The following is a 25,520-nucleotide window of genomic DNA, read 5'->3' as shown; positions in this document are numbered from 1 at the left end:
AGCAGATATAGCCAATATAGATGCCAACATAAAGATGTTCAGAGTGGGGCAAAATTTGGAAAACTCATGGTCTATGTATCCTAACTTACACTACTTTGAATTATGTGTTGTGAAAGAATACCTCAGTCCCCAAGTAAGTGTGTGTGACATTTGGAGTTATGACATCGTGTGCCTTCCAGTATAAACGAATATCTTACGTATGTTAAACACTTAATGCATAGTTTTTAAATTACTTTGAAGAGATAAATCTCCTGGGAAGTCATGGGTTGTAATAAAATATGTTATCTTCATCAGAAAATTAGAGGTAGTAGATGGTGTCCAGGCAAGAGAACAGCCTGAGAGAGAGACTCTTTAACCAAAGTTAAACAAACAAGAGAACAACTCCATGATTACACTGGGAAGATGATGAGCAGCTGCTAGGAGAAACCATTTGATACTTTTCATCTCACCTCTTACCTGCATCAGTCACGTGGTGAGTCAGTTCTTTTTAAGTTGAAGTAATCTGCCTGAATAAAGTGACTCTGTGCCTGTAATGTCCCTTGACATGTAGAGTCACATCCCCAAATCCCACCTTGACTTCACAGCTGAGTAATCCCTATTTGTGAACCAAACCATTAATGAGTTGTAGGCTATGACAGATGGCAGAGAAAGAAGGCAGGGCGCAGGACCTCAAATCATCTGCAAAGCTTGAGAAATCCAGAAGAATCTTGGACACTGAATCCCGGGAGTGGTGAAGGAGGAGACAATATTATTCCAGAGGCACTCAGTGTCTGAAGAACACCTTGTCTTTAACCTTGTTCAGGAAAATAAATAAATAAAGAGCCAAATTCTAGATATTCAGGACTGGCTGCCTTATGGGGATTAGGCTTAGAGAGACTCATCTCAGTAGGGACAGAGCCAAAGTTGAGGTAATGGGCAGGTCCCAGCATGGCTCCAGTCAGCCCCAGGCTGGCTGCCATCAACATTGCAGAGTTGGCATGGGGACCCAGAAGCTGAACCAGCATTTGCTCCCAGTGTGAAGGAAGAACTTAAATATTGATTTTACTGATCTGACGAATAGAGTCTGGATCAGTCATAGAAAGGTGTGAGGACCAAAGAAGTTTCACTAGCCTTGGCTCAAATAGTCTATTCAATATTCAATTAAATTCAGTAGCAATTATTGAGTATTAATCATGTCTAAAGTATTTTGATATAAAATAGTCTGTGGTCTTAAAGAATTTATAGTCTAGTGGAAAAGATAAATACAAGGTCCTTGAGAGAAATATAAACAAAGAACTATGCTGGATTCAAAGGCAGGAGAGAGGATATCCTATGGGTATTTCTGAAAAGGCATCATGGAAGATGTCAACTTGATGGTTTTGAGAGGTAGGAGCTTAGAGAGAGAGAGGAATGTATCCCAGGTAGAGGAGATAGCGTAAGCAAGTCAAGGGCCAGAAAGCCGAGGTATGTTTGCATACTGTAATCTATAGTATTTGGCAAGCAGTCAAACATTTATAGTAGATTATTGAAAACTTGGCTGGAGTCAGATTGTGGAGGCATTGAATTTCATAGGGAATAGGTTGTCATTAAGATGTTTAAGCAAGGTTTCTCCTGGAGATCTTTATTCCAGATTTCTTCATATGTGTCCTGAAATCACAATTAAAAATCCTTAATTAGAAAGTACACTTGAATAATTCAAGCATAAAGCCTTTTTCTTTTCTCCTAATTTACAATAGATTTCTTTAGCTGATTTGGATATTCAAGTGCATTAGAACTCAGAATTCTGCTATATCATATATTCAGAAATATCCTGGGTGAACCTGTGTCTTCTTTAATTGTAAAAACCTAAAACAACATGGCTTTCCTGTAATGGGCCACATGAATCCCCATCCCCGAAATGAGGGCATCTATTGTATGTCATTTTTGCCACCTACAGCCTTCCTTTTATTTTCTGCATTTTGTTTAACCTAGTATGTTGTAACAGAAGGGAAGACCTAACCAACTTAGTTACTTCCCTCCAAATCAAAGCATTCAACATAACTTTAGGCTAAAGACTGAGACTTTCTCTATGCACAGAGGTTCAGAGTGTTTCAGCTGAGCTCTGGCCTTATTGAGTTAAAACATCTTAATGGCAATTTAAATATTATGAGTCACTGGGCCCAGAGTCTGTAAAATGCTATGTGTACTGCCTCTGCTACAGCAGGCACTATGTAGTAAAGAAGGAGAGAGAATGTAGGACAAGTCTTACTGGCCTGGCAAGGGTCCCACCTAATTCCTCATGACGTGTCCAGTGCAGGTGACACCTTCTGGAAGGTGTGGATAGGCAGTTAATATCATGGAGAGTAGGAGGTGTGGGTTCAGCTTTTTTTTTTTTTTTTTTTTTACAGTGGGGCATTATCTGAATGATACTCATTCTCTCTTGAGTCTAGACTTCATGCAACAGGCAGTAACTGGATGTTATTTTAAAATAAGCAAAGCCACTGACAGGTTCTGGTCTGGGTTCTTGTTTCGGAGGAAGAGTTGGTTGCAGAGTGCTCCTTGGTCAAGGATTAACCCAGAGGAAAAATCCAGCAGCAGAAGAACTGTGGGTTTCTTACCCCGGCCCTCAGGAAAGCTATGCCGTGAAAAGGCTTTGACCCATTGACACAGCAAGTTGGACAGGGTACCAATTCTTCTGTGGGGCGGAGGAAAAGAGAGGAATTCTCTTGTTCCTGGTGTTTGAAGGATGGCTTCCCAGTTTCATCAGCTTCGGGTCCTGGTCTGGAAAAACTGGCTAGGTGTCAAAAGGCAGCCGGTGAGTAGAAAAAGGGTAGGGAAGGGCATTGGGGGGCAATGCTTCAGGCAATTCTAAATGTTAGTGATGTTAGTGACAGGTAAAAGAGGAATTTGAAGCCATTTTCTGAAGCAGGAATAAGATATTTAGGAATCATCCCTATATCTGTCTTATAGCTAATGAGGCAGGTCCAAACATACCCCAAAGCTGCCTTTTGACTTCAGTAAATTAAAAGGGTAAACCAGAACATGCCCTGGGCAAAGAAAAGGATTCACCTTGCTACTGGTTGAGTTGGAACTAGTGCTGAATTCTAGGTTTCAGGCCAAAATGCTTTCAGAAATTTTCTTAATAAATTTAGTTAAAAATGAGATGAAGAAAGGTATTAGATGAAAGGAATAATACATGGAGGAGAAATGCATTTGTAAACCAAAAGTGATGGAAAGCTTGGTTGAAAAGTGACATATAGAAAGGAAATAGTTTGAAGGCTGTTGGTATAGAAAGCTCCTAAGAAATTTTATTACCTAAAAATTATTTACTAGAAATGTCAAACAAGAGTCAATTTATGCGCCATGCTTCAAGAGTATCATTGAATCACTTAACTTTATGACTACAGTCTGTCTACTCTATTTATTGCGACATCTTTTTTGTGCTCTTACATTCTTGTTTGCTTTTTAAATGACAAAGCTAACTATTAGATACTCATCAGACAGGGTATAGGGAGATTGAGAAAGGAATTGGCTTCTATGAATTGACACATATTCAGAAGAATGTTTGAAAACCAGATAAATTTAAAAAGGCACTCAATATATTTCATTTGAGAGTGGTAATTCCCAGCCCCATATGAATAATATGAATATTATGCAAATAATGTGCATCATAGAAACCAGCATTTTATCTATGTACCTTATCTCACTCTGGGCTTGTTTGCAGGGCCTGGCACTGCTTACTTAAGTGTTCTGATGTATGTATTGACAGTGAGAAGTAATGTTCACTCCCCTTTGTGAATGTGGTAGATGAGATTTTAAATCATGTGATTGTATGAGTGTGGGGTTTGGCCATCATATTTTAAATTGTTAATATTATGTATTTATTTATTTTTAATTAATTTATTTTTTAAAATTTATTTATTTTTGAGAGAGAGAGCATGAGCAGGGGAGGGGCAGAGAGAGAGGGAGACACAGAATCTGAAGCAGGCTCCAGGCTCAGAGCTGTCAGCACAGAGCCTGATGCAGGGCTCGAACTCACGAACCGTGAGATCATGACCTGAGCTGAAGTCAGATGCTCAACCGACTGAGCCACCCAGGCACCCCAATATTTTTTTAATTTAAATCATTAGTGTTCTTTTAAAATTGAGAACAACACAAAAGAAAAACCTCCCATAATGATTCCATGCTAGGTTCTGCTTGGAATTGAGCAAGAAGAGTCTGGATAGGTAGGTGTGGTCAGAAGATGAGAGTTGGGTTCTTGGTTCTGCTTTTCAGCACCTGCATGACTTAAGGAGCATACCACCATTTATGTGAATGCTGGTTTTCTTATTTGCCAAATAGGGTTAGGGGCTACCATATCTATCTCACTGAGTGGTAAGGATCAAATGTGCCAGTATATTTCAAAGTGCTTTACAAATGGTGAAACCCTTAACAAATAGAAGATAGAGGGATTTGGGGTCATGTGTATGTCATATTTTATTGAAAGTAATGGTGGAAGGAAATCTAGGAAAAGGGATTGTGGGAGAGAAGAAGAAATTTATATACAGTAAAGTTTTAAGTGATGAAACTCCATAGTTAAAAATAAAAGCATAGAAGAACTGAAAACTTATATCTGTTATTGCTGATAAACTGAATGCTGAGGTTGTATATTTTCCTTACAACTCCATTTTACCTAAAAATTAAAAAAAAAAAAAAGGGGGGGGGGGAAAGAAACCCAACCCTCGGGTGAATACTTTCTTCTTTTTCATTGAGAAATTTTATCTTTAGAAACTTTAATAAGTTCTTTCCTTATCTGTAAAGTAGCTGGTATATCAATTTTCTACTTTAGAGTTTCTCTCCATTTTAGTCAATTTCTGCTGGATATGGCATATTTAAAGGAGATGGAATTCAGGCATGCTAAAACATTTTCACCATGATACCTTGTATTATTCCTATGCAGTCAAAAATCCCTAAAAAGCCCCTGGTAATTATAATTTTGCTTAAGGAAAGAGAATACGTGATCTATTAGTTCATTTGGGGACGTCAGAGGATTAAGTCTACCTTGAGACCCAGGACAGATAAGTGTTGGTTGCAGGAAATGAAATCAGAAATAGTTATGGGGCACCTGGGTGGCTAAGTCGGTTGAGTGTCTGACTTCAGCTCAGGTCATGATCTCGCAGTCCACAAGTTTGAGCCCCGTGTTGGGTTCTGTGCTGACAGCTCAGAGCCTGGAACTTGCTTCAGATTCTGTATCTCCCTCTCTTTCTGCCCCTCCCCCACTCAGGCTCTGTCTTTCTCTGTCTCTCAAAAGTAGATAAATGTTAAAAAAAAAATGATTCTTAATTTGGGGGAATACAGAAGGCCTACTTGAATCCATTACCTCCAATTAGAGGGACACAAGAGACCTTTAGAAAATGGTGGTGCCCAAAGGAGGAGACTCCATTCGAAAAAGAGAGTGAGAGGGCAAAGAAAGTTACATTTCTTTCTTCATAGTTTGGCTAGGGCCGGCCCTATCTCCTGTCTTAGAAAGAAGACTTGAGGACACAGGTAGAAAGGATATACCTGTGGTAGTGTTAACAGGGAAGGATGAGAAAATCAAGAGGTTGGAAAGCTAGGAGGTGAAATGAAAAAAGAAATTGTGAAAAGGGAAAATATAAACAAATTAAAGAGAATGAAAAAAAAGAGGTATATAAATTTGAATAGAGGGCATAGTCTTTATGTAGGGACTGGACTTAATCCATCAAACACTTATTTAAAATACAAGCATTTTTATTTCTCTCATTGTAATCTTTCTGAATATGATAGACAATAGAAATGAAGCTGTGTGACACTGGAAATGTATAGTCTTTAGTGAATGTTAAAGAATAATCACTACCAAGACATCCTCTTCCACTTTGTTTTCAAGAGATTCTATCGCAAAGCAAGATGGTGGGAAGGATAGTCTGTAAGGAAGGAGTTAGGAATCTATTAATGGAGAAACAAATGACATATAAGGGGAAAAAACCCAATATACAGTAAAAATATTAGAGTGGGGATTACTTAGGAAATATATTATAAAGATATATTCTAGAATAGTAAGTGAGAAAAGAATTTCAAACAACTATATAGTCTAAGAAATAGAAGGACATTGGGATAAGCTAACTGTTGAGTTTGGCTACAAAAAAAGGGAAGGCAAGATCTTTAATTTTGGAGATGATATCCGTCAAAATTGTCCTTAGAGTAAATATTTCTCTCTTTTTAATACAATCGACTAGTGAAATTCTGGAATATTTGGGATTATCTAATTGCTTTAATTATACAGGGCCCCAGAATGCTCAAGGGACTTGTCCAGGGTCACACAGCAAGTTTAAGGACTCAAAGTCAGATTTCCCCCCAAAATGGATCTATTCTTTCCCTACCTCTTGCTGCATCTCTACTGTCACTGAGTTGAGTTTCTTTTTCCAACATGCTCTGATCCCTACTCAGAGTTCGGCCCACTAATGAAGAAATCATAATTGCTAACGAGGCCTTAGATACTACTGTTGTTCTTTTTTTTTTTTTTTTTAATATTAGTGGTTACATCAATTCTCAATTATATGGCCAAAGAAGAAGAAAAAAGAAAAAGCAAGCTAAAGGAGTATGAAAAAAATACACTAAGCACCAACGGAAATGTTAGGTAATAGAGAAAATCAATTAGATGCAGTTGCTATCCTGCTGGGCTTGTAATTTAACTCTAGAAATAATGCAAAAATGAAGATTCCACTGGAGATGGTTAGCAACAGGGAGGCTCACCTAATGAGATGCTAGTTAATGATAGGAAACTGAGTCCTGGGACAGTAGAGGCTGCAGCATGAAAGACTAGATAGTGCAAGATCAGAATTATCTTTCATTAAGAAGAGGAGTTTTAAGTGGCCATATCAAGGAATGATTTCAGATCTTTACAGAAGTGGAATCTAATTCCAGACTTAGTATGGAAGAAAGAGAATTACTTTGAGCTGTTTATTTTAACCTAACTGTTTGGCTAGTGGATCACACTTTAGCTCAGTTGGTGATAGAACTAGTTTTTCTGTCACAGACATTCCTACAACTTGATTGATTTCTAACACTTTGGATCAAGTTTGACACTCCTTCCCAATCCTCACCTTGCTCATATGACCTCCCCTCACAGTGTCTAGAGAGAGAGAAAGTCCCCGCTTCAAAATTTTGGAGCAGGTTGGTCTGTATATTAAAATAATTGTTTGATTAAAGCAATTTAGGATTAAGCTGTCATGTCAAATTTAGTTATAAATTAGATTAAAATGAAGTAGGTCCTGAACAATTCAGGCAACAACCTGACCAAATATTGTAGGCCCTTTTTCCTTTTCTGGGTCTGTATCATTTATTCCTTTAATCCCTTTTAATTGTTCAAAGAAAATTTAGATCTACCTGTTTATATTGGTGCCTGTTATGTAACAGGCATGCCCATTTTGTTAGTTTAGTCTGTCAATGAAGAGCAAATGAGATAAAGACATTTTAGAAAAGAGAGGAATATAGAAATAAATTAGCTTAAAGTCCAATAAAAAAACTGTTGTTTTAATATGCATCATAGAAGATTTACCAATCTCCAAAATGTATGATAATCTCCAAAATGTATGATAATTTCAGAAGATGTACTTGATCCCAGTTTTTAGATGAGTCATTTCCATAGATGGCAGAAAAGCCCAGTAGCAGAAAGCCTAGTTAACTGAGAGCTTTGCCACTTGTATTTGCTTGTTTTGGGGGTGGAACTAAGGTTTATTCCAGATCTAAAATACCAACCTCTTACTTCAGAATGTGAACCGTGGAATCTTCTTGTTACCAAGTAACAGTCATCCCTGGGACAATGCAAAAGTAAAAGAATGGAAAAGGAAGGAAGGAACAGTGTACTTTATACATGGAAGGTTGGGCAATTTTTACTTGCACGTTTGTAATAAAAAAGTTATGGTTTTAGGTTACAGGAAAACCTTTAAATGATTTTCAATGCTCTTATACACTGAACTGATAAAAATTATGGTATTGTGATCAAAGAGAACTAGTAATATATCCTATAGTGCTTTGGCTACACAGCTTAATGCTTAACTCTGCAGGTGCGGAACCCAGGCTCCCTGCGTTCAGACACCAGCTCTACCATTTAGTGGCTTAAGGAATGAAGGTTTATTTAATCTCTTTAAGATTCTGATTTCCCATATGCAAGAGGAAATGGGGTGATTATATTAAATGAGATAATGCACATTAAGTGTTTAACATAGTATCTTGCATAATCTAAGCAGCCAATAAATATTATTAACTGTTATTTATTTGGAATACTATATTGAATTGATATTAATTATAAGACCACTTGCCAAGAATTTACCCCAGGGAGGATATTTTGAAATCATATTTAACAGAGAATTGTTGAGGGAACTGGCGTTGGTACCCAGGAGGAGAGGGGACTTTGTCTCTCTTCAAATACTTGGGAGAATTCTCATGTGGAAGAAGAGGCCAAACTAAGATGAATGAGTGTCAGATGTGGGAATGAAGATATCGCCTTGATATGAGCAAAAACAAACAAACAAACAAACAAACACATGAGGCAATGTGAGTTGTCCAATAATGAAGTTTCTTGAAATAGTGAACTTCTAGTCACTAGAAGCACTCAAGTGGATGCTGGATAACCATATGGCAAAGATGTTTTCCCTAACTTTTCATGTACCAGTCATTCTGGACTTATTTCTTTTCCTGGAATATTCCACCCTCTTTCCCATCTGTGGGTCTCTACCCATATGTTTCCTCTGCTTGAAAGACTCCCACTTCTTTTTCACATTCCATCCAACACACATATCCTCTCTTCTGTCTGACCCTTTTTCATCTTTTAGGTTTTAGACTCTACTCCCCTTGCCTTATCTTCCTTTTATTTATTTTTTTATTTTTTATTAAAAAATTTTTTTACATTTATTTATTTTTGATAGAGACAGAGCACAAGTGGGGGAAGGGCAGAGAGAGAAAGAGACACAGAATCTGAAGCAGGCTCCAGGCTCTGAGCTGTCAGCACAGAGCCTGACGTGGAGCTCGAACTCACAAACCGTGAGATCATGACCTGAGCGGAAGTCAGAAGCTTAACCGACTGAGCCACCCAGGCGCCCCGATAATTTTTTATTGTATTATGAATGTAAGACTCTCCAAGACCATGATTCCATGACCATGAAGATTCAGAGAATCTTCATCTGAAACATTTTATTTTTATTGATTTTTCAGAGGTAGGCAAAAGAATCCCCATTGCAGTTTGGAAATTGTGCTGACATTCAGTGTCATTCATTTTGGACATAACGAACTTCAAACCACTCTAGTGCAAGTCTATGCAGGAAAGACAAGTAATATGATTATGTGGAGTGGCCAAGCATAAGACAGTAAGGGATGATGACATTTGGGATGAAGACTAGAGCATGAATGCTCCATTTAAAGGTATTCAAATAGTAGTAGAAGTCCTCAAAATTTTAAATATATGGTAACACTTAATAATTTAAAATTAATTGGTATCTTATTTTCTTATTTACATTGAGTGAAAGTGATTTTTAAGAGTAATAAAACTGGTGGATACAAGTAGAATCAGATGGACTAGCAGTAATTAGAATGAAAGGTTCTGACAAAGTAATGCCGTATGAATTACCTAACGTTGAAATTATGTGCTTTGCTCAGATTTTTCAAAAAATTAGATTTGAGAAGTTTTCAAAGATTTGAAACAATGGTTCTTAGCAAATGCAGAGACTAATGTTACTAGGTAATGCAAATTAGTTAACAGGTGCTACAGATCAGCTCTAAATGAAAATTTTGGAGTGAACTAATATTTGGTTAATTCTGGAAACTTTTTAAGATTTAAACTTGAAGTTTTGAGTAGATGACTTTGCTGACCTCAAGGTCATTGAAATGTATCCTGCCATCACCATTAATTTCCTAAACCTTACCACCTAGGATAGCATTCCTGGATATGAAATATGTTTGTTTTTATCTCTTTTCTTGACTCTCATTTCTTCTCTTGTGCTATCATTTAAAAATTGCCTCTCGATTTTTTTTTTTTGGAAAAATAATTTGGTAATTTATTACAAGGTAAACATACATTTACTATATAATCCAACAAGTCTACTCCTGGGTACTTGCTCAAGAAATATAAAAACATACAGTCTTTATTTATTTATTTAATTTTATTTTTTATTTTTCAAGATTTACATCCAAATTAGTTAGCATATAGTGCAACAATGATTTCAGGAGTAGATTCCTTAGTGTCCCTTAACCATTTAGCCCATCCCCCCTCCCACAACCCCTCCAGTAACCCTCAGTTTATTCTCCATATTTATGAGTCTCTTCCCTGTTTTGTCTCCCTCCCTGTTTTTATATTATTTTTGTTTCCCTTTCCTTATGTTCATCTGTTTTGTCTTTTAAAGTCCTCATATGAGTGAATTCATATGATTTTTGTCTTTCTCTGACTAATTTCACTTAGCATAATACCCTCCAGTTCCATCTGTAGTTGCAAATGGCAAGATTTCATTCTTTTTGATTGCCAAGTAATACTCCATTATGTATATATATATACCACATTTTCTTTATCCATTCATCCATTGATGGACATTTGGGCTCTTTCCATACTTTGGCTATTGTTGATAGTGCTGCTATAAACATTGGGGTGCGTGTGTCCCTTACGAAAGAGCACACCTGTATCCTGTGGATAGATGCCTAGTAGTGCAATTGCTGGGTCGTAGGGTGATTCTATTTTTAGTTTTTTGAGGAACCGCCATACTGTTTTCTGGGGTGGCTGCACTAGCTTGCATTGCCACCAACAACGCAAAAGAGATCCTCTTTCTCCGCATCCTTGCCAACATCTGTTGTTGCCTGAGTTGTTAATGTGAGCCATTCTGACAGGTGTCAGGTGGTATCTTATTGTGGTTTTGATTTGTATTTCCCTGATGATGAGTGATGTTGAGCATTGTTTCATGTGTCGTTTGGCCATCTGGATGCCTTCTTTGGAGAAGTGTCTATTCATGTCTTTTGCCCATTTTTTCACTGGATTCTTTGTTTTTTGGGTGTTGAGTTTGATAAGTTTTTTATAGATTTTGGATACTAACCCTTTATCTGATATGTCATTTGCAAATATCTTTTCCCATTCTGTCAGTTGCCTTTTAGTTTTGCTGACTGTTTCTTTCACTGTGCAGAAGCTTTTTATTTTGATGAGGTCCCAGTAGTTCATTTTTGCTTTTGTTTCCCTTGCCTCTGGAGACGTGTTGAGTTACAAGTTGCTGCGGCCAAGATCAAAGAGGTTTTTGCCTGCTTTCTCCTCGAGGATTTTGATGGCTTCCTGTCTTACATTTAGGTCTTTCACCCATTTTGGATTTATTTTTGTGTCTGGTGTAAGAAAGTGGTCCAGGCTCATTCTTCTGCATGTACCTGTCCAGTCTTACCAACACCATTTGCTGAAGAGACTGTCTTTATTCCGTTGGATATTCTTTCCTGCTTTGTCAAAGATTAGTTGGCCATACATTTGTGGGTCCATTTCTGGGTTCTCTATTCTGTTCCATTGATCTGAGTGTCTGTTCTTGTGCCAGCCTCTTGATTTTTAAAAAGAATTATTTTTAAAATAATTTCTAATTTTTGAATTGAAAAAATTTCAAATGTAAAGAAAAGTTGCAAAAATAGTATAAATAATATTCTTTCTAGAGTCAGTAGAGAGTGATGCCCCATCACCTTGGATACTTCAGTGTGCCTGTTTTACAAAGAAAGACATTCACCTCATGACCCAATATCACCATCAAATTTTTGGACACAATTCAAGCTTCATCAGTTGTCCCAACCATGTCTTTTATAACAAAAGATTCCAGTTCAGAATCACGTTCTGAATCTAGTTTTCATGTCTCTGGAATCCCTCAGTCTGTAACAGTTTGTTAGTCTTTCCTTGACATTCATGACCCTGACACATTTTGAACATTTAAGACTAGTTGTTTTGTAGAGTATCTGTTATTTCCTTATTTTTAGGCTCTGGTTATTTATCTTTGACAGGAATACTACACAAGTGATGCTGTGTTCTTGCACCATTGCCTCACATCAGGAGGTGTATGATGTCAATTTGTCCCATTTTGTGGAGAAATTCTTTTGAGACTATACCTCATTAAACTTTCAGTTTATCTATTTGTTTGCTTATGTATTTATTTATACCTACATAGACTCAGAATTCCAGTTTATTCAGTTAGATATAATCTTTTATTGTCATAATGTTTTTTTAATGTTGCCAATGGGTCAAATTTCATGCTCGAATTTGTGATAAGCTGGTTCTATTGATGTCTCCATCATTTTCAACATTCTCTAAGCAGTGTATCTTATTGATCAATTGATTTACCTACCTACCTACCTACCTACCTACCTACCTACCTATCGTATACCTATCACTGTGTCTATAGGCATGAAAACAGTGATATTCTAATAGCAATGAGTACACCTAGCTCTCAGATGCCTACTAAAAGAAGCTAGGGTTTCTTGGGAGAATGGATATTTCCAGGGTTGGGACAGAGAAACTACATGATAAGGCAGAAACAGTTTGTGAAACCAGAAAAAAATAACCAAAGAAGTTATACCCACACATTTGTAGCTCTGTTTTATGTCTCTTTATGCATTTTGGAAACCAGGAGTTCATACCTGTATCTTTAATTTTAACCCAACACTATAGCATTCTCTTTTCTTCTTTTTTCATGTTAAAATTCCCTTGATGGATAATGAGAAACCTGGCCCCTCTTGTGGGTAATGTATTTACTTTTTTGGTCAACTTCCCTGTGTGAAACTAATCACCTGTTTCTTGCCCTGAATAAACACTTTCCTTATGCTACTTGGGTTCTGACCTCCCAGGTCTGACTGCTGCACTGTGCATTTCTCTACACCTTGCTAGGGATCCACCTTCTTCACTGTGTTACGGTGGTGCCCTCAGTACTAGTGTGGACTAGACATCCTGGCCTCACCAAAAGGATTTTTAGGCACTGAATTGTTCAGGAAGGGAAAGGGAAGAGAAAGAGAACAGAATGGGACAAATCAGTGGAAAGTAAGCCCTGGAGAAATAAAAAGAGACACATGCCACAGCCCACTAAGGAATTTTAAACTACTCAGGGTGCATATGCCTTTGGAGGTCAAGAACGCAGGATAGGGGGTGGAAGGCAAATGAGGTAAAGAGGCAAATGTGAGATAATTAAAATGTTAGAAAAAAATGAACCTTTTAAAAACTGCTTTTCCTTTAGTTTTTGAGTGGGCCTAATATCTATATGTGTAAAATCAATATACCAGTCCTTTCTCCAAATAAACAAAAATGAATCATGGCTCATTGGTTTAGTATTTGGATCCTTGACACTGCATTTGCTTCTAGGTTGTTTATGACAATATTTAGAATGGTGTCGGGAACAATCCTGCTGCTGTGAAAATTTAAATTTTGTTTATTTCTTGCTTTTGTGATTAACTTGTCAACCTTAACATTCCCAAGATCACAGTGTGGAGGGCTTTGTGTTTATTATCCTTCTAAAATGCAGTAAACAGAAATGTTCTCCAAACCTCTCTGACCTGAGATCCTGGGGGAAATCTTATGATAATGGATTATTTATGGGCTTGCTGTAGTTTTGACCTATAATAGAGTCCAAATTGTCTTAAACTATTCTGATCTAGATTATAGTTTTGTCTGGATTTAAATTGTGTCTAAAATTAATTTCAAATTTATGAAAACATCCTCATGGAAACATTAAATTAGATCAATCAAAAGAGAATTTAAAGATATCCCATGACATATGCCCCTTATTTGAATGTGAATATACGTTTGTGCTGGTTCACTTGGTCTCTGTTACTAACTGAGTTCTCATGAGGTTGCTATAGAAAATGAATAGATGCTCCTAAAAGTAACTATGAGGCACTAAACCTACTGAGATGAATCTTTTTTTTTAAAAAAGAATAACTGTGGCCTCAAGTATAAAACCAAGAAATCCACAAACATTAACACTTTTAATCCTAACTCTTTATAGTCAACATTTGAAATAAGTCAAATAGAATAAAAATGGTACTTGTATCTAGGTCTTTGAAGAACAGACTCTAACTTTTTAATGTATCTGAGACTAGGCTAGAATAACTCTTAATATTTTTCTATAGCATTCATATTTTTCTGGTATACTTTCTGTAAGGCATTATTGTTCCTCAGATTAAGATGCTGTTTAAAAAAAAATCTAGCCTAAGTATCTTGATATTCAGATCCTTACCCCCTGTTCTACTCCCCAACTGGGCATGTGACTTTGGGTAAATTAATGGATAATGATGTGCTAACCTTCTGCACCTCAGAGAACAAAAAAGAAAGTTTGATCAGACCAAGGTTTCTCAGCCTCTGCTGTGCCATGGATGTCTTTGGCAGCCTGGTAAAGCCTATGGCCCTCCTAAGAATAATGCTTTTAAATCAATAAAATAAATAGAATTACCAATAAAACCAGTTATATTGAAATTCAGTTATTAAGGGATTAAAAAGCAAATTTATGATAATGGTAGTATGTGTTTCTTTGGTATAGCAATAAGCAAACAAAATAAATAAATAAACAAAGTGACCCCATAACTACTGTAATTTTTAATGTCACCATGAGTAGGAACAGAACTTTGAGATATCTGCAACAGCAACACTAAAGTGATTTAAAAATATCTGTGGATTTTATTTGTGACAAAGTCACAAGCACATCTAATAACATTGTGGTTCATTGTCTCCGTTAATCATTAAGGGAAATGCTAAATTTCATGTAAAAGGTAGAGAAAGTAAAAATGTAATCTTTTTTTTTCCTATCCAAGTTTACAAACGTCCTGAATTCTATCCGCTAGATGATGTCAAAGGAACTCTCCAACAAAAATAATCTAGGACTTTATAAACAATCTTGCTAGTTAGGTAAGATGGCATACATTTAGAACGGTTCTCCTCCAAGTATGGTTCATGGATAGCAGCCTCAGCATCACACATCTGCAGCTTGTTAGAAATGCAGGATTTCCGCCCCACCTCAGATCTGCTGCATCTGAATCTACATGTGTACACGATTCATAGGTGATTTGGTGTGCACATTAATGCTTGAGAGGCACTGCTACAGATTAAGCTGTTTAGACTGGGAGCTTTTCAGCTGTGATTAAACCAAGTACCCTAGGATTTCTTATATCTGCTTTCTTCCATTTGCTAAAAACTTGCCTTTAAACCTGCATTTTAAGAAGTTGGTGACGGGCCTCTCAGCAAGGACAGCAGTGCTATAGACACACAATGGTCTATAGCACAGAGATTTTCATAATTACTTAAGGATCAGTAATTGAATGGGTCTTGATTGTTTTGGATATTTGAAGAGCCCAGGCAGTAGTCCGAGATTTGTCAGAAATTATCTCTGAAGCTGTGGCAAGTTGGGGAGAAATGGTAACAAGTCTGCATAACCAGATAAAAACTTTAATTTAAAGTCCAATTTAAACTTTATTAAGTATAGGCACAGTTTGTTCTGTACAGTTTCGTTTGAGCAGTGTAACTGTTTGCCTAATCACAGTTGATGTTCTTGAGTATACATGTTACTGGTCTGGAACCAGTTTTTTATGTATGTAACACTAAGTAGTTCACATCTTATGAACTGAATCATGTGTATGTGAGGAGAAAAGCCACTCCTGAAGTGTCTTACAATGAAATTCCCTAATAGAAATTTTGATTAAATAATTACATTTATTGAGCATCTGTTTTATACCAATGGAAATTCAGAAACTAATAAGACACTGTTCCTGCCATAAAAGAATCACCAATTTATTGTAAGCCAAGCAAAATATATATATACAGGTAAGTAGGTAGGTAGGTAGGTAGGTAGGTAGGTAGATAGATAGGTAGGTAGTAAGAGTATAAGTTCTATGATAAAAGCAGACACAAGATACTATTTATAGTGGTATAGGGGGCTTGCATAGTACTTTAAGTTCCTGTTTACTCATTGACTTACTTACTCATTCATTCATTTACTGTTTATTGAGCCATTATCCGGTGTCACACTAATCTTTATCGCTGGCCATAGAATGTTGACATTGGAAGTGGTAAGATAAGCCTAGGTTGAAATTATTTGGGATTTTGTATGCCCTGTTTAGAATGTTGAACCTTATCCAACAAGCAATGAAAAGATTTTTAAGCAGAGAAATTACTGCTCAGATTTGAATTTTAAGATCATCACTCTTGGGACAGTCATGAGAGATGACTGACTGGAAAGGAGGCTTCAGAAGCTCATTTTAAGGTTTTAAGCCTGGAAAAGGCATTCTTGTGTTCATTTCGAGATCTCTTGCACTTTTAAAAATCTCTTTCCTTTCTTATTAATAGCATTTGCAAGCAAATATCTGATTTGTGTTGGAAGTTTATAATATGTTGTACTTCTTGTCAAGTTTTGGTTCAGCAGTGTAATTAACATTTTTTCCTATTATTATTTTGCAGCTTTGGACACTTGTCTTGATTTTATGGCCAGTCATTATCTTCATAATTTTGGCTATTACCCGGACCAAATTTCCTCCAAGAGCAAAACCAACTTGTAAGTAAATTTGTTTCCCTAGTTTCTGGATTACAGTTAAAATTTATTTTGATACTATGGAGTGTTTTCTTCTAAATTTGTTTTAATAGTATTTCTACCTGGTAGTATTTGTATAAATACTTAGCCTGTTTTTTTCTCCAGCTTTTTTAACTGGTTAGAAGGGTGAGCCTGTAATATTTATCTAAAAAACTGTGAAGCATGTAGAAGCCAGAATGCATTTTAATTTTTATAAAATTAATTTTTATAAAATTTTGACTCATTTATTGTTCACCTCATAAATCTCACCATGGTTTGTACTACACAAACAAGTATCAGTCTCAAGCTAGATCATCCTTTACTTTTATATTGTCACAAAAACCATAGACCGGTATCTGATGAACTGAACAAATGAAATCCAGGGTACTGTAAAAATCTCTTATCTCTCCTTAGGACTGATATGAGTGGTGCAAATGCATCAACACATTTAATTTAAAAGAACATTGCTTTCCAATTAGTGCTATTCCAGCTATTTTTAGTCATCATCAAGTTATAAAATGGGCACGGCGCCCAACTCAGGCCATTATTTTCTTTTGGATCCAGAATGGAGATTCAGGAAAGACACAGAAAAGTCCTCAGAACTGGGTGAGGGAGGGGAGGAAGATGAGAACCCCAATGATCTAACCAGTGTTTTTGCTTTCATTCTTTTTTTAAAAAATTTTTAAAATGTTTTTATTTATTTTTGAGAGACAGAGAGAGGGAGAGAGGGCATGAGCGAGGGAGGGGCAGAGAAAGAGGGAGAGACAGAATCCAAAGCAGGCCCCAGGCTCTAGACTGACAGCAGAGAGCTCGTGAACCATGAGATCATGACCTGAGCCGAAGATGGGCGCTTAACCGACTAAGCCACCCAGGCACCCCTGTTTTTGCTTTTGTTCTTTTTTTTTTTTAATTTTTTTTTTAACGTTTATTTATTTTTGAGACAGAGAGAGACAGAGCATGAATGGGGGAGGGGCAGAGAGAGAGGAAGACACAGAATCGGAAGCAGGCTCCAGGCTCTGAGCCATCAGCCCAGAGCCCGACGCGGGGCTCGAACTCACAGACCGTGAGATTGTGACCTGAGCTGAAGTCGGACGCTTAACCGACTGAGCCACCCAGGTGCCCCTTTGCTTTTGTTCTTAAACCCTGAAGCCAGTTTTGTTGGTAGAGGAGTAAAGGTTAAGTGAGATACATCATGTTTCACAGAGCAGCCATCTCCTAAAAAGCTTCTCATAGACTAAATTTCTATAAATCTGATTGTATTTCAGATAAATCTTGATAATTTACTATATAAAAGAATAGTATGCTGAATTATTTGTAAAGAGAATAATGAGCTGGTGACTTTTAAAAATAAGTGTTTTTCAGTCACTCAGTCTTAAGAAGTAAGATGATAGCCATCATGGAATCTACTTGATTCATACACAATAGAATAATTCAAAAGAGAATATCAGTTAAATTAGTGTAAAGCATTTAAACTCTTGATACTGGAATGAATAATTCCTTGCATTTGAATAGCAACTTACCATTTCTAAAGGACTTTTGCTCAAGTTATTATGTAGAGTTGTTGATGATATTTTATTAGGTTGTTTATAAAAGCAGCATAATTTTGTTCTCTTCACATCATGTGTATATTAGTTCTTTATAATAGATTTAGTCCATTGTATACTCTTGAAATTTATGTATTCTTGCCTATTTTAGGTAGCATGGAGTTCAGAAATAATGCATTCAGCACATAAGGACAAATACTCTTTGAACTATTCTGGTTTAAGATGCTAATTATCAATTCACGAATGATAGTGATAAAAGTTTATTAGCTTCTTTCAACAACTTATTTCTATTAATTTCTTGTTTATAAGGAGTTTTAAGCTATATAATAAGTTTCTCTTACAAAATTTACAAGACAGAAATATAAGGTGTGTGAGTAGTCTTAATTGGTGCTACCTGATAGGATTTAGAGATTCATGGAAAAAATCTTGGAGAGCTCTTATAGTTTCACTAAATTATGGGCGGGGGGGGGGGGAACCTTGAAAAAATCACGTGACAGGTATCTCAGAGACCTAATTTTTTAAAGGGTCTGCAAAAACACACTATCCAAAGAGAGACGAATAACCACGTTTTACTATAGACTTCTGATCATACACTAATAATAATTAGTTATGAGGTGATTGTCTTTATGTTTGTGGGTAGGAGAGAACAGAATTATAGGAGAGTTCAGTGGAAGTATTTTTGCTAGTCTCTTAGAACTTATAAAATTCAGTCTAAAAAATAGTTTATTGTTTTTATTAGAACTTTATGAGAACTATTAGAAGGAAGGTACCCTCTCAACTTTACAGAAGAGAACACTGGGCAACCTGGGCGATTGTAATTTGCGAAAGTTTGATCATGTGGAATAGGAGAGAAAGGTTTTGGAAACTACCTTTACTTATACTTTGTCCATGAGATTTGTCTCATATTTTGCCATCTTATACATAGAGCCATAATACCTTTGGACAAAACTTTGTGTCCAGAATTTCAACTCATCCTATAGTCAATAGAATATAAAATATAATTTATAACTAGAGGTGCTATCTGTACAGCAAGTTAGAGAATCTAAAACTAGTATAGATGTAGTTACTTTATTCCCTGTCTTGTGGTATAGAGGGAAAACTTCAAAGTGAAAGTTTGGATTCAGGCATTTTTATTCTTTTTTTAAAGCAATTATTATTGTTTTTCTTTGTTTCTCATATCTATCGTACTGAAAGATTAAAGTGAGTTCATAATAATAAATAATAAAAATAAATATTTCTTGATCTCATACTATGTGCCAGACGTTTGGGGAGGTAATGGCAGTGTTATTCAATTCCCAGTGCAGCCAACCAGTGCAACAGAGAGATTAAGTAACCTGGCCAAGATTGCACAGTTCAAAAGTGGTGGTGTCAAGATTTGATGAACCCAGGCAGTCTGGCCCTGGACTCTGGTTTTAAGCTTATGAACTCACATTTCTTACATCGAGGAGTCAGTACTGTACTCGTTTCTAAATAATGTTGCATTACTTAGGTTTCATAAAAGTAGACTAAAAGTTAGAAATTTGGAATCTAAGCACCCCTTCTCTGTGTCTATCAAGAAAATGAAATCAAGAAATATGGGGGGGAGGTGCATTCCGATATATGAATCAGTTATCCTAAATGTTAGTATTCAGTGGAGAATTCTGCCTCTGCATGAATCACTGTAGTGATTGTAGTATCATGGAAATCACGTCCTGTTTAACAGAGTTAAAAATCCTTTCCGGGCTACAGTGACTGCTTCAGTGCTAATTGAGCAACAGAGAAATGAAGAAGAAACTCCAGGCTACACCCCAGTTGAAACTCAGCTGTGGTGAGAACAGGAGTTGTCATCCCGTGGGCACATTCTGCTCAGAATAGCTGGGTATGTGTGTAGGACTGATACATCATTCAGAACAAATATAATTAGTGAATCAAAGGGCTCCCACCATAGTTTTCTTGACTGATGGGCATCTGTGGAAGTCTGGACTTGGGTGAGTTAGGTAGCTGCTGCAGCGTCTGCCATGGAGGGCACCCGTCCTGAGCAAAATACTTACTTTTGGCATTGTCTGCTTTCACTTACACCCTCCTGTGTTGCCATCAACAGCTTAGGTAACTAGCTTCTGCAAATAATAAGTCCCAGGTAAGGAAAGCTTCCCAAGCCTGGAAGACAGGCCAGGATGCTTCTTGTTTGCATAGAGAAGAATGGGCTGAGGCGCCACATTTGAAATAGCTCCAAGCTTTTATAATCTGTACACGCAGTAGCTTGTCAGGAGACAAACTTTAAAGCTGAAACACCATGCTTAGGAGCAGAGGCAAACAAAACAAACCCTCCAAAATGCATTTAGACTAAGCCCAGCTATAATGTACAGCGAGCTATCTTTGTCTCCTTTTAACATGCACATACCCATGAAGTGCAGGCAAGCAGTTCCTAATTACTGCGGAACTGACTACTTTTCAAGAACAGAAAAAACCCTGGCATAATGAGATAAGTGGTCTCCAAAAATTGCAGTCTTGCCAAGTAAGGAGCCACATTTCTATGAAGTTAATGAAAAACAGTATTTTTCAAGCGGTTGAAAATACCACTAAAAGCACAATGGAAATTATACTGTGTAAGTATGACCATAGCTTGGATTAAACTGCAAGTGTCCTGGAGCCATCACTTCCTAATACCCCGGCCTCCTCAGAAGAGAAGAAATTCAGCCCATCTCACATCTGCAAATGACCCAGGGGAAGGCAGCAGCCAACTGCTAATTGAATTATATCTAAATTTGTGCTAGCACAGGGTTATACTGAATTTTGCCCGTCTGGATGTGACTCCATCCCTTTGGTAAATGCAAGATTGCCATTCCCAGCATGACTTTTGGCCTCCAAAGCATACCTTTTGTCTTCAGGGTTGCAATAAAAATATTAATAGGGGTGCAAATTTATTGAACACTTTACTGTGTGTCAGACACTGTGCTGAGTACTTTGCATCTATTTCCTTAGTTAATACATCACCTCTATAAACTATGTGATAGGATTGTCCCAACTTTAAAGATGACAAAGTTGAGGCACAAAAATGTTAAGTTAACTTACCCATATTCACATGGGTGCTTTGTGCCCAAAGCTGGATTTTAAACACAGTTTTCCCTGCAGATACAGTAGTAGTTTTGTTCAGGTCGCGACTGCCAACAATGGCAATCCTAAGATCCGGCTCATCTGAGTTTTACAGCATCTCCTTTTTCTTCCTCATACCACCTGTTAGCACCGCCAAAGATCGAACATGGCTATAAAAGTGAACTCAATTGATTTTTCTACTTGTTAGCAGCTCCAAGAAAAAATGTGAGAAGGAAGATTGAAATTATTGATTAATTGGTGGTTTGCGGGGTCCATGCGTGTTGTTATACCTACAGCACCTGAACTGTTAAGAGGAAACTATTGTGTGGTTTCATGTTGAATAGGCCTATGAGGCCTCTTACCGGGAAAGGTTGTGAAAGTCAGAGGAGCCAAGCTTTTTCTGGCCCTGCTTTTTGCTTCCGACTTTGCGCATGGCGTGTTTCCATGGGAGAGATGACAAACACATGAGGACCGGATTCCATTCTGGGGAATGGATTTCCCATGATTCAGCTGCAGTAGTTGAGGCACCCATAGTAAATCGTTTCCTGTTCTATTTTGATTGGCTCAAAATTAATGTAGGTTTTGTTCTGGGAAGCTCAGAACCCCGCATCATTCATCTCCTGCCAGGTCTTGCCCCATCCAAGTTCTCCATTGTCACGTGTGCCAGCAGCACCAGGAAGTCTCTCAGGTTAGAAACGTCTGACTCATCCATGCCTCCTCCCTTTCCTTCACCTCCCATAACCATGAGCCAGAATCTGTCTTGTGAAATGTGTCCTGGAGTTACCCCATCCTTTCCATCCCTCCTGCAGTGCCTTGCTTCGAGATCTCATTGTTTTGTGCCTGTATTTCTTCATTAGGTTTTTATTTTGGGGGTGGGATGGGGGAGCACTCTGGAAGCCCAACCTCTAATTCTTCCCATAGTTTATCATCAGATAATCCCTTAAAATGTTCTTTGGGTCTACTAAGTTTCAACTCCCCTTTATCCTACTTTCAAGATGTTCATGATCAGGATTCCTTCAGCTTTCAGTTCACTGCGTTCTGCAGTATGGGGCCTTTACCTAAAGAGGCAGTGTCCAGATGTCTTCCACACATCCCATGCTCATTGCCATGTGGACATGCATGCTCCTGTCCCCTCCTCCTCGTCTATTAAAAGACAAGCTCTTATCTAAGGCTTACCCTTTTGCCTTCCCTGATCACCCAAACTCCAATTATTTCTCCTTTCTATCTCTCTTGTGGATGTGTGGGCTAATAGTGGTTTTTGAGTGCTTTATGGTTTAATCTTGGCTCACTCATTAGACTAATAGTATATTAATAGCAGAAATCATGCCAAGGCATCATACTAATATCAGATACAGTATGATTCCTACCACAGGGAACAAAATAAGAATGGAATGTATCATTTAGAATGTAGTGCAGTTTGAAAGATATGGGGGATTGGATTATCAAATTCACCTAGAGATGCATGGAAATACAGCTCATTGTGCATCTGAGATAGGTAAAGTACAAGAAGTTAGCTTGCTTTTGGTTTGGTTTTTACTTCAGGTAAATCTGACTGTGCTATCAGAAATATCTATAATGCTAATATTGGGAGGGGTGCCTGAGTGGCTGACAGCATGGAGCCTGTTTGGGATTCTCTCTCCCTCTTTCTCTGCCTCTCCCCTGCTCACTTTTGTTTTCTCTCTCTCTCAAAATAAACAAACAAACAAACATTAAAAAAATGTCTATAATGCTAATATTGGGACAAGAAAAGGGATATAAAGCTCTCTCACTCCTCCCCAGGTAGATCCACCTGGGAATTTCCCTCACAAATACCTGAGAGTTCATGTGAATGTGTACAGAATATTTTTGTGTGGGAGAGATTTATAGTCTGCTTCTTGCTTAAGTTCCAGAAAACATTAGAGCAGTGTTTGAATTTCACAGCCAAAGCCCCATCATTTACTTCTTCCATCAGCGAATCAGTAGCGAACATTGGGAAACATTATTGACCCTTTATATGGCAACATGGAGATAAATTCTGTGAAACTCAGGGAAACCAAGACGGTGACTGCATCCCCAAGCACCCTGTGCCGACCGGGCTGTAGGGAACCAGCAGGAAGAAGGTAGTGTGAACATGGCCCCTGCACACTCATACACAGGGCTGGCTACAGCTCCTGCTGGTAGTTCCCCATCTCCCCCAAACCTGATTTGAAATTCTCTCACGCAATGCCATGGGCACACCCTAATGCCAGATAACATGACAAAAGGATTTCTCAACTAATGCTCAACTAAGGCTTAGTACACAGAGTTGCATCAGAGAGCTGGGAATATCTTAAAGTACAATAAAACTTAATTGAACAAGTAGGAAAATAAAGAGTAAAGAATAGCTATTGATTGCACAATGGAAGATTTCTTGTCTGGGGGTCTTATTATTTTTTTTTCTCCTGTCCATTCTTCATCATGCCTACTTTTGATGATTTACCTTATAAGCTTCCCAGAAATGACTGCCTCACTGACATTGTCTCTGGGGGCCACGCCCTCTCTTTTTCACTCTTTCTTTATTTCCTTCCCTTCATAAAGAGCAGAGGGGCTCCTGTTACTCTCAGGTAAGGAGCTCTAATATTCAAGTCTATATGACAAATAAAGATAAATAATTGATTACTTATAAAATCCTCACAAGTACAGTAATGTCACTTGCTAAGGTCCCCAGTATCAGTGGATGTTTCCAATATACCCTTAAAGCTAAGAGATAGAGTTAACAAAGTAATTTCAACCCATTCTCCTTCACTTATCCAAGAGCAACGAGCCCAGACTGAGGCTCACATGTGATACTTAGAAGAGGTGAGGGCCTGGCTCCATGGTTGGCTGACCGTGTGCTTTCCCAAGTGACTGTTCAGTATTCTTCTAAGCATCTCCCAGGAACCCTGGCTTAGCAAACTGTTGTCATTTTATGCTATTCTCACCATTCAACTTTTCTCATTCTCTTTGTCGGTCACATTGTCTCCTTTGCTTTCATAAATGAACCAGTGTATATTTTTAGAGTAGAGCAGCCAGCCCTTATGGAAGAAATGCCACAGCATCTGATAGTCACTGGTCTTGAGTCCGTTGGAATTTCACTGTGGAATAAAATTAGAATGACCATTCACATTAAGAAAAATGAAATCTTTGTTTTGGTTATATATTTACACATTTATATTTATATGTAAAATTAGTATTACTGTGAGAGGCAGAACAAGGACTTAGAGCACAAACTCCATATTCAAACTGCCTGGATTCAAACACAAGCCTTGGATAGGTCTTTTGGTTCTCTGAGCCTCGGTTTCCACATCTGTATATTGAAGTTAATAATAGCAGCCACCTTACAGAGTTGTGGTAGAAATTAAATGAGTGAATACTTTTAAATACTTAGATAAGTGTCTGGCACATAGTATGAGCTATATTAGTGTTAGATATTATGCTTTTTTGTTTTTCATTTTAATTTCTTTTAATGTTTATTCACTTTTGAGAGACAGAGCACAAGTGGGGGAGGGGCACAGAGAGCGGGAAACAGAAAATCCAAAGCAGGCTCCAGGATCTGAGCTGTCAGCACAGAGCCTGACATGGGTCTTGAACCCATGAACTGTGAGATCATGACCTGAGTCAAAGTCAGATGCTTGACCGACTGAGCCACTCAGGCACCCTGATATTTTGTTTTACATTACTTGTAATATTATATAGGTATATGATATAATATCAATCATTGAGTCTCACTGAGATAATCTAGTATATTATTTGACAGAGAAGAAAACTGAGGCTCAAAAATTTAAGACTTGATTGTGGTTGCACATTTATCCTTGCCTCTATCATATATTTAAAGGGTACCTGTTATGTCTGCACTGATCAAAAAAGCCATGAACCCTCCGAACAGTCAAGTTTCTAGGAGGTTAATAAGCATGTCAGAATCTGTAGTAAATATGCGACGTGATAAATTCCACAGTGGAGGTAGGCTCAAGAGCAAAGCAGCAGAGCAAATAGAGTCCAGACAACTTTACCTGGGATCAGGGCTGGGTCTATGGCAATGCGAGTGCAATGCAAACTTTGAAGGGTTAGCAAAACCCCAGTAATTACGATCAATCATATTTCAATATAATATCCTAAAATATAAAGATTAATTTTAAAAATTCTATGATGAATCAAATGTTAACATTTTAGATAAAGTCAGGCTCAATATTACTGACTTTTGTTTTACCTTGGGCTCCAGTTGGCTCCCATAGCACTGCCTGGGATATCAGGAAGGGCTTCACAAGGAAGTCCTATGTCTTAGCATGAGTCTTAAAGAATGAGGAAGCGTTTGGCAGCTAGACAAGTAGTGTCTTTGCATTTCTAATGGACAAAGACCAATGTGAGTGGAGACAAAGGACATGACAGAGTTAGATGTGCCAGGAATTTG

At 37.6% G+C, this 25,520-nt stretch overlaps 1 protein-coding gene and 1 long non-coding RNA gene across 4 annotated transcripts in view; one reads left to right on the top strand and one right to left on the bottom strand.

Annotated features, from left to right (window-relative positions):
* The window catches only part of ABCA12 (ATP binding cassette subfamily A member 12), a 286,404-nt gene that overhangs the window by 109,169 nt on the left and 151,715 nt on the right, over positions 1–25,520 (top strand). For 2 of the 3 annotated variants that reach the window (XM_019838640.2, XM_045034452.1), the window contains one exon: positions 16,391–16,484. In XM_019838640.2, coding sequence (XP_019694199.2) covers positions 16,391–16,484 — 94 coding nt within the window. Of the gene's footprint in view, positions 1–2,378; positions 2,774–16,390; positions 16,485–25,520 lie in introns of those variants that run through there. The other variant, XM_019838638.2, reaches the window with a different exon arrangement.
* LOC123379267 lies at positions 1,445–21,742 on the bottom strand. Its single transcript, XR_006583525.1, has 2 exons — positions 21,478–21,742; positions 1,445–1,626 (listed from the first exon to the last, which is right to left on the bottom strand). It is a non-coding gene; the product is annotated as an uncharacterized LOC123379267 (long non-coding RNA).

The sequence above is a fragment of the Felis catus genome, chromosome C1, assembly GCF_018350175.1.
Source record: "Felis catus isolate Fca126 chromosome C1, F.catus_Fca126_mat1.0, whole genome shotgun sequence".
Classification (NCBI taxonomy): Eukaryota; Metazoa; Chordata; class Mammalia; order Carnivora; family Felidae; genus Felis; species Felis catus.
This window is presented reverse-complemented; position numbering and strand designations above follow the sequence as displayed.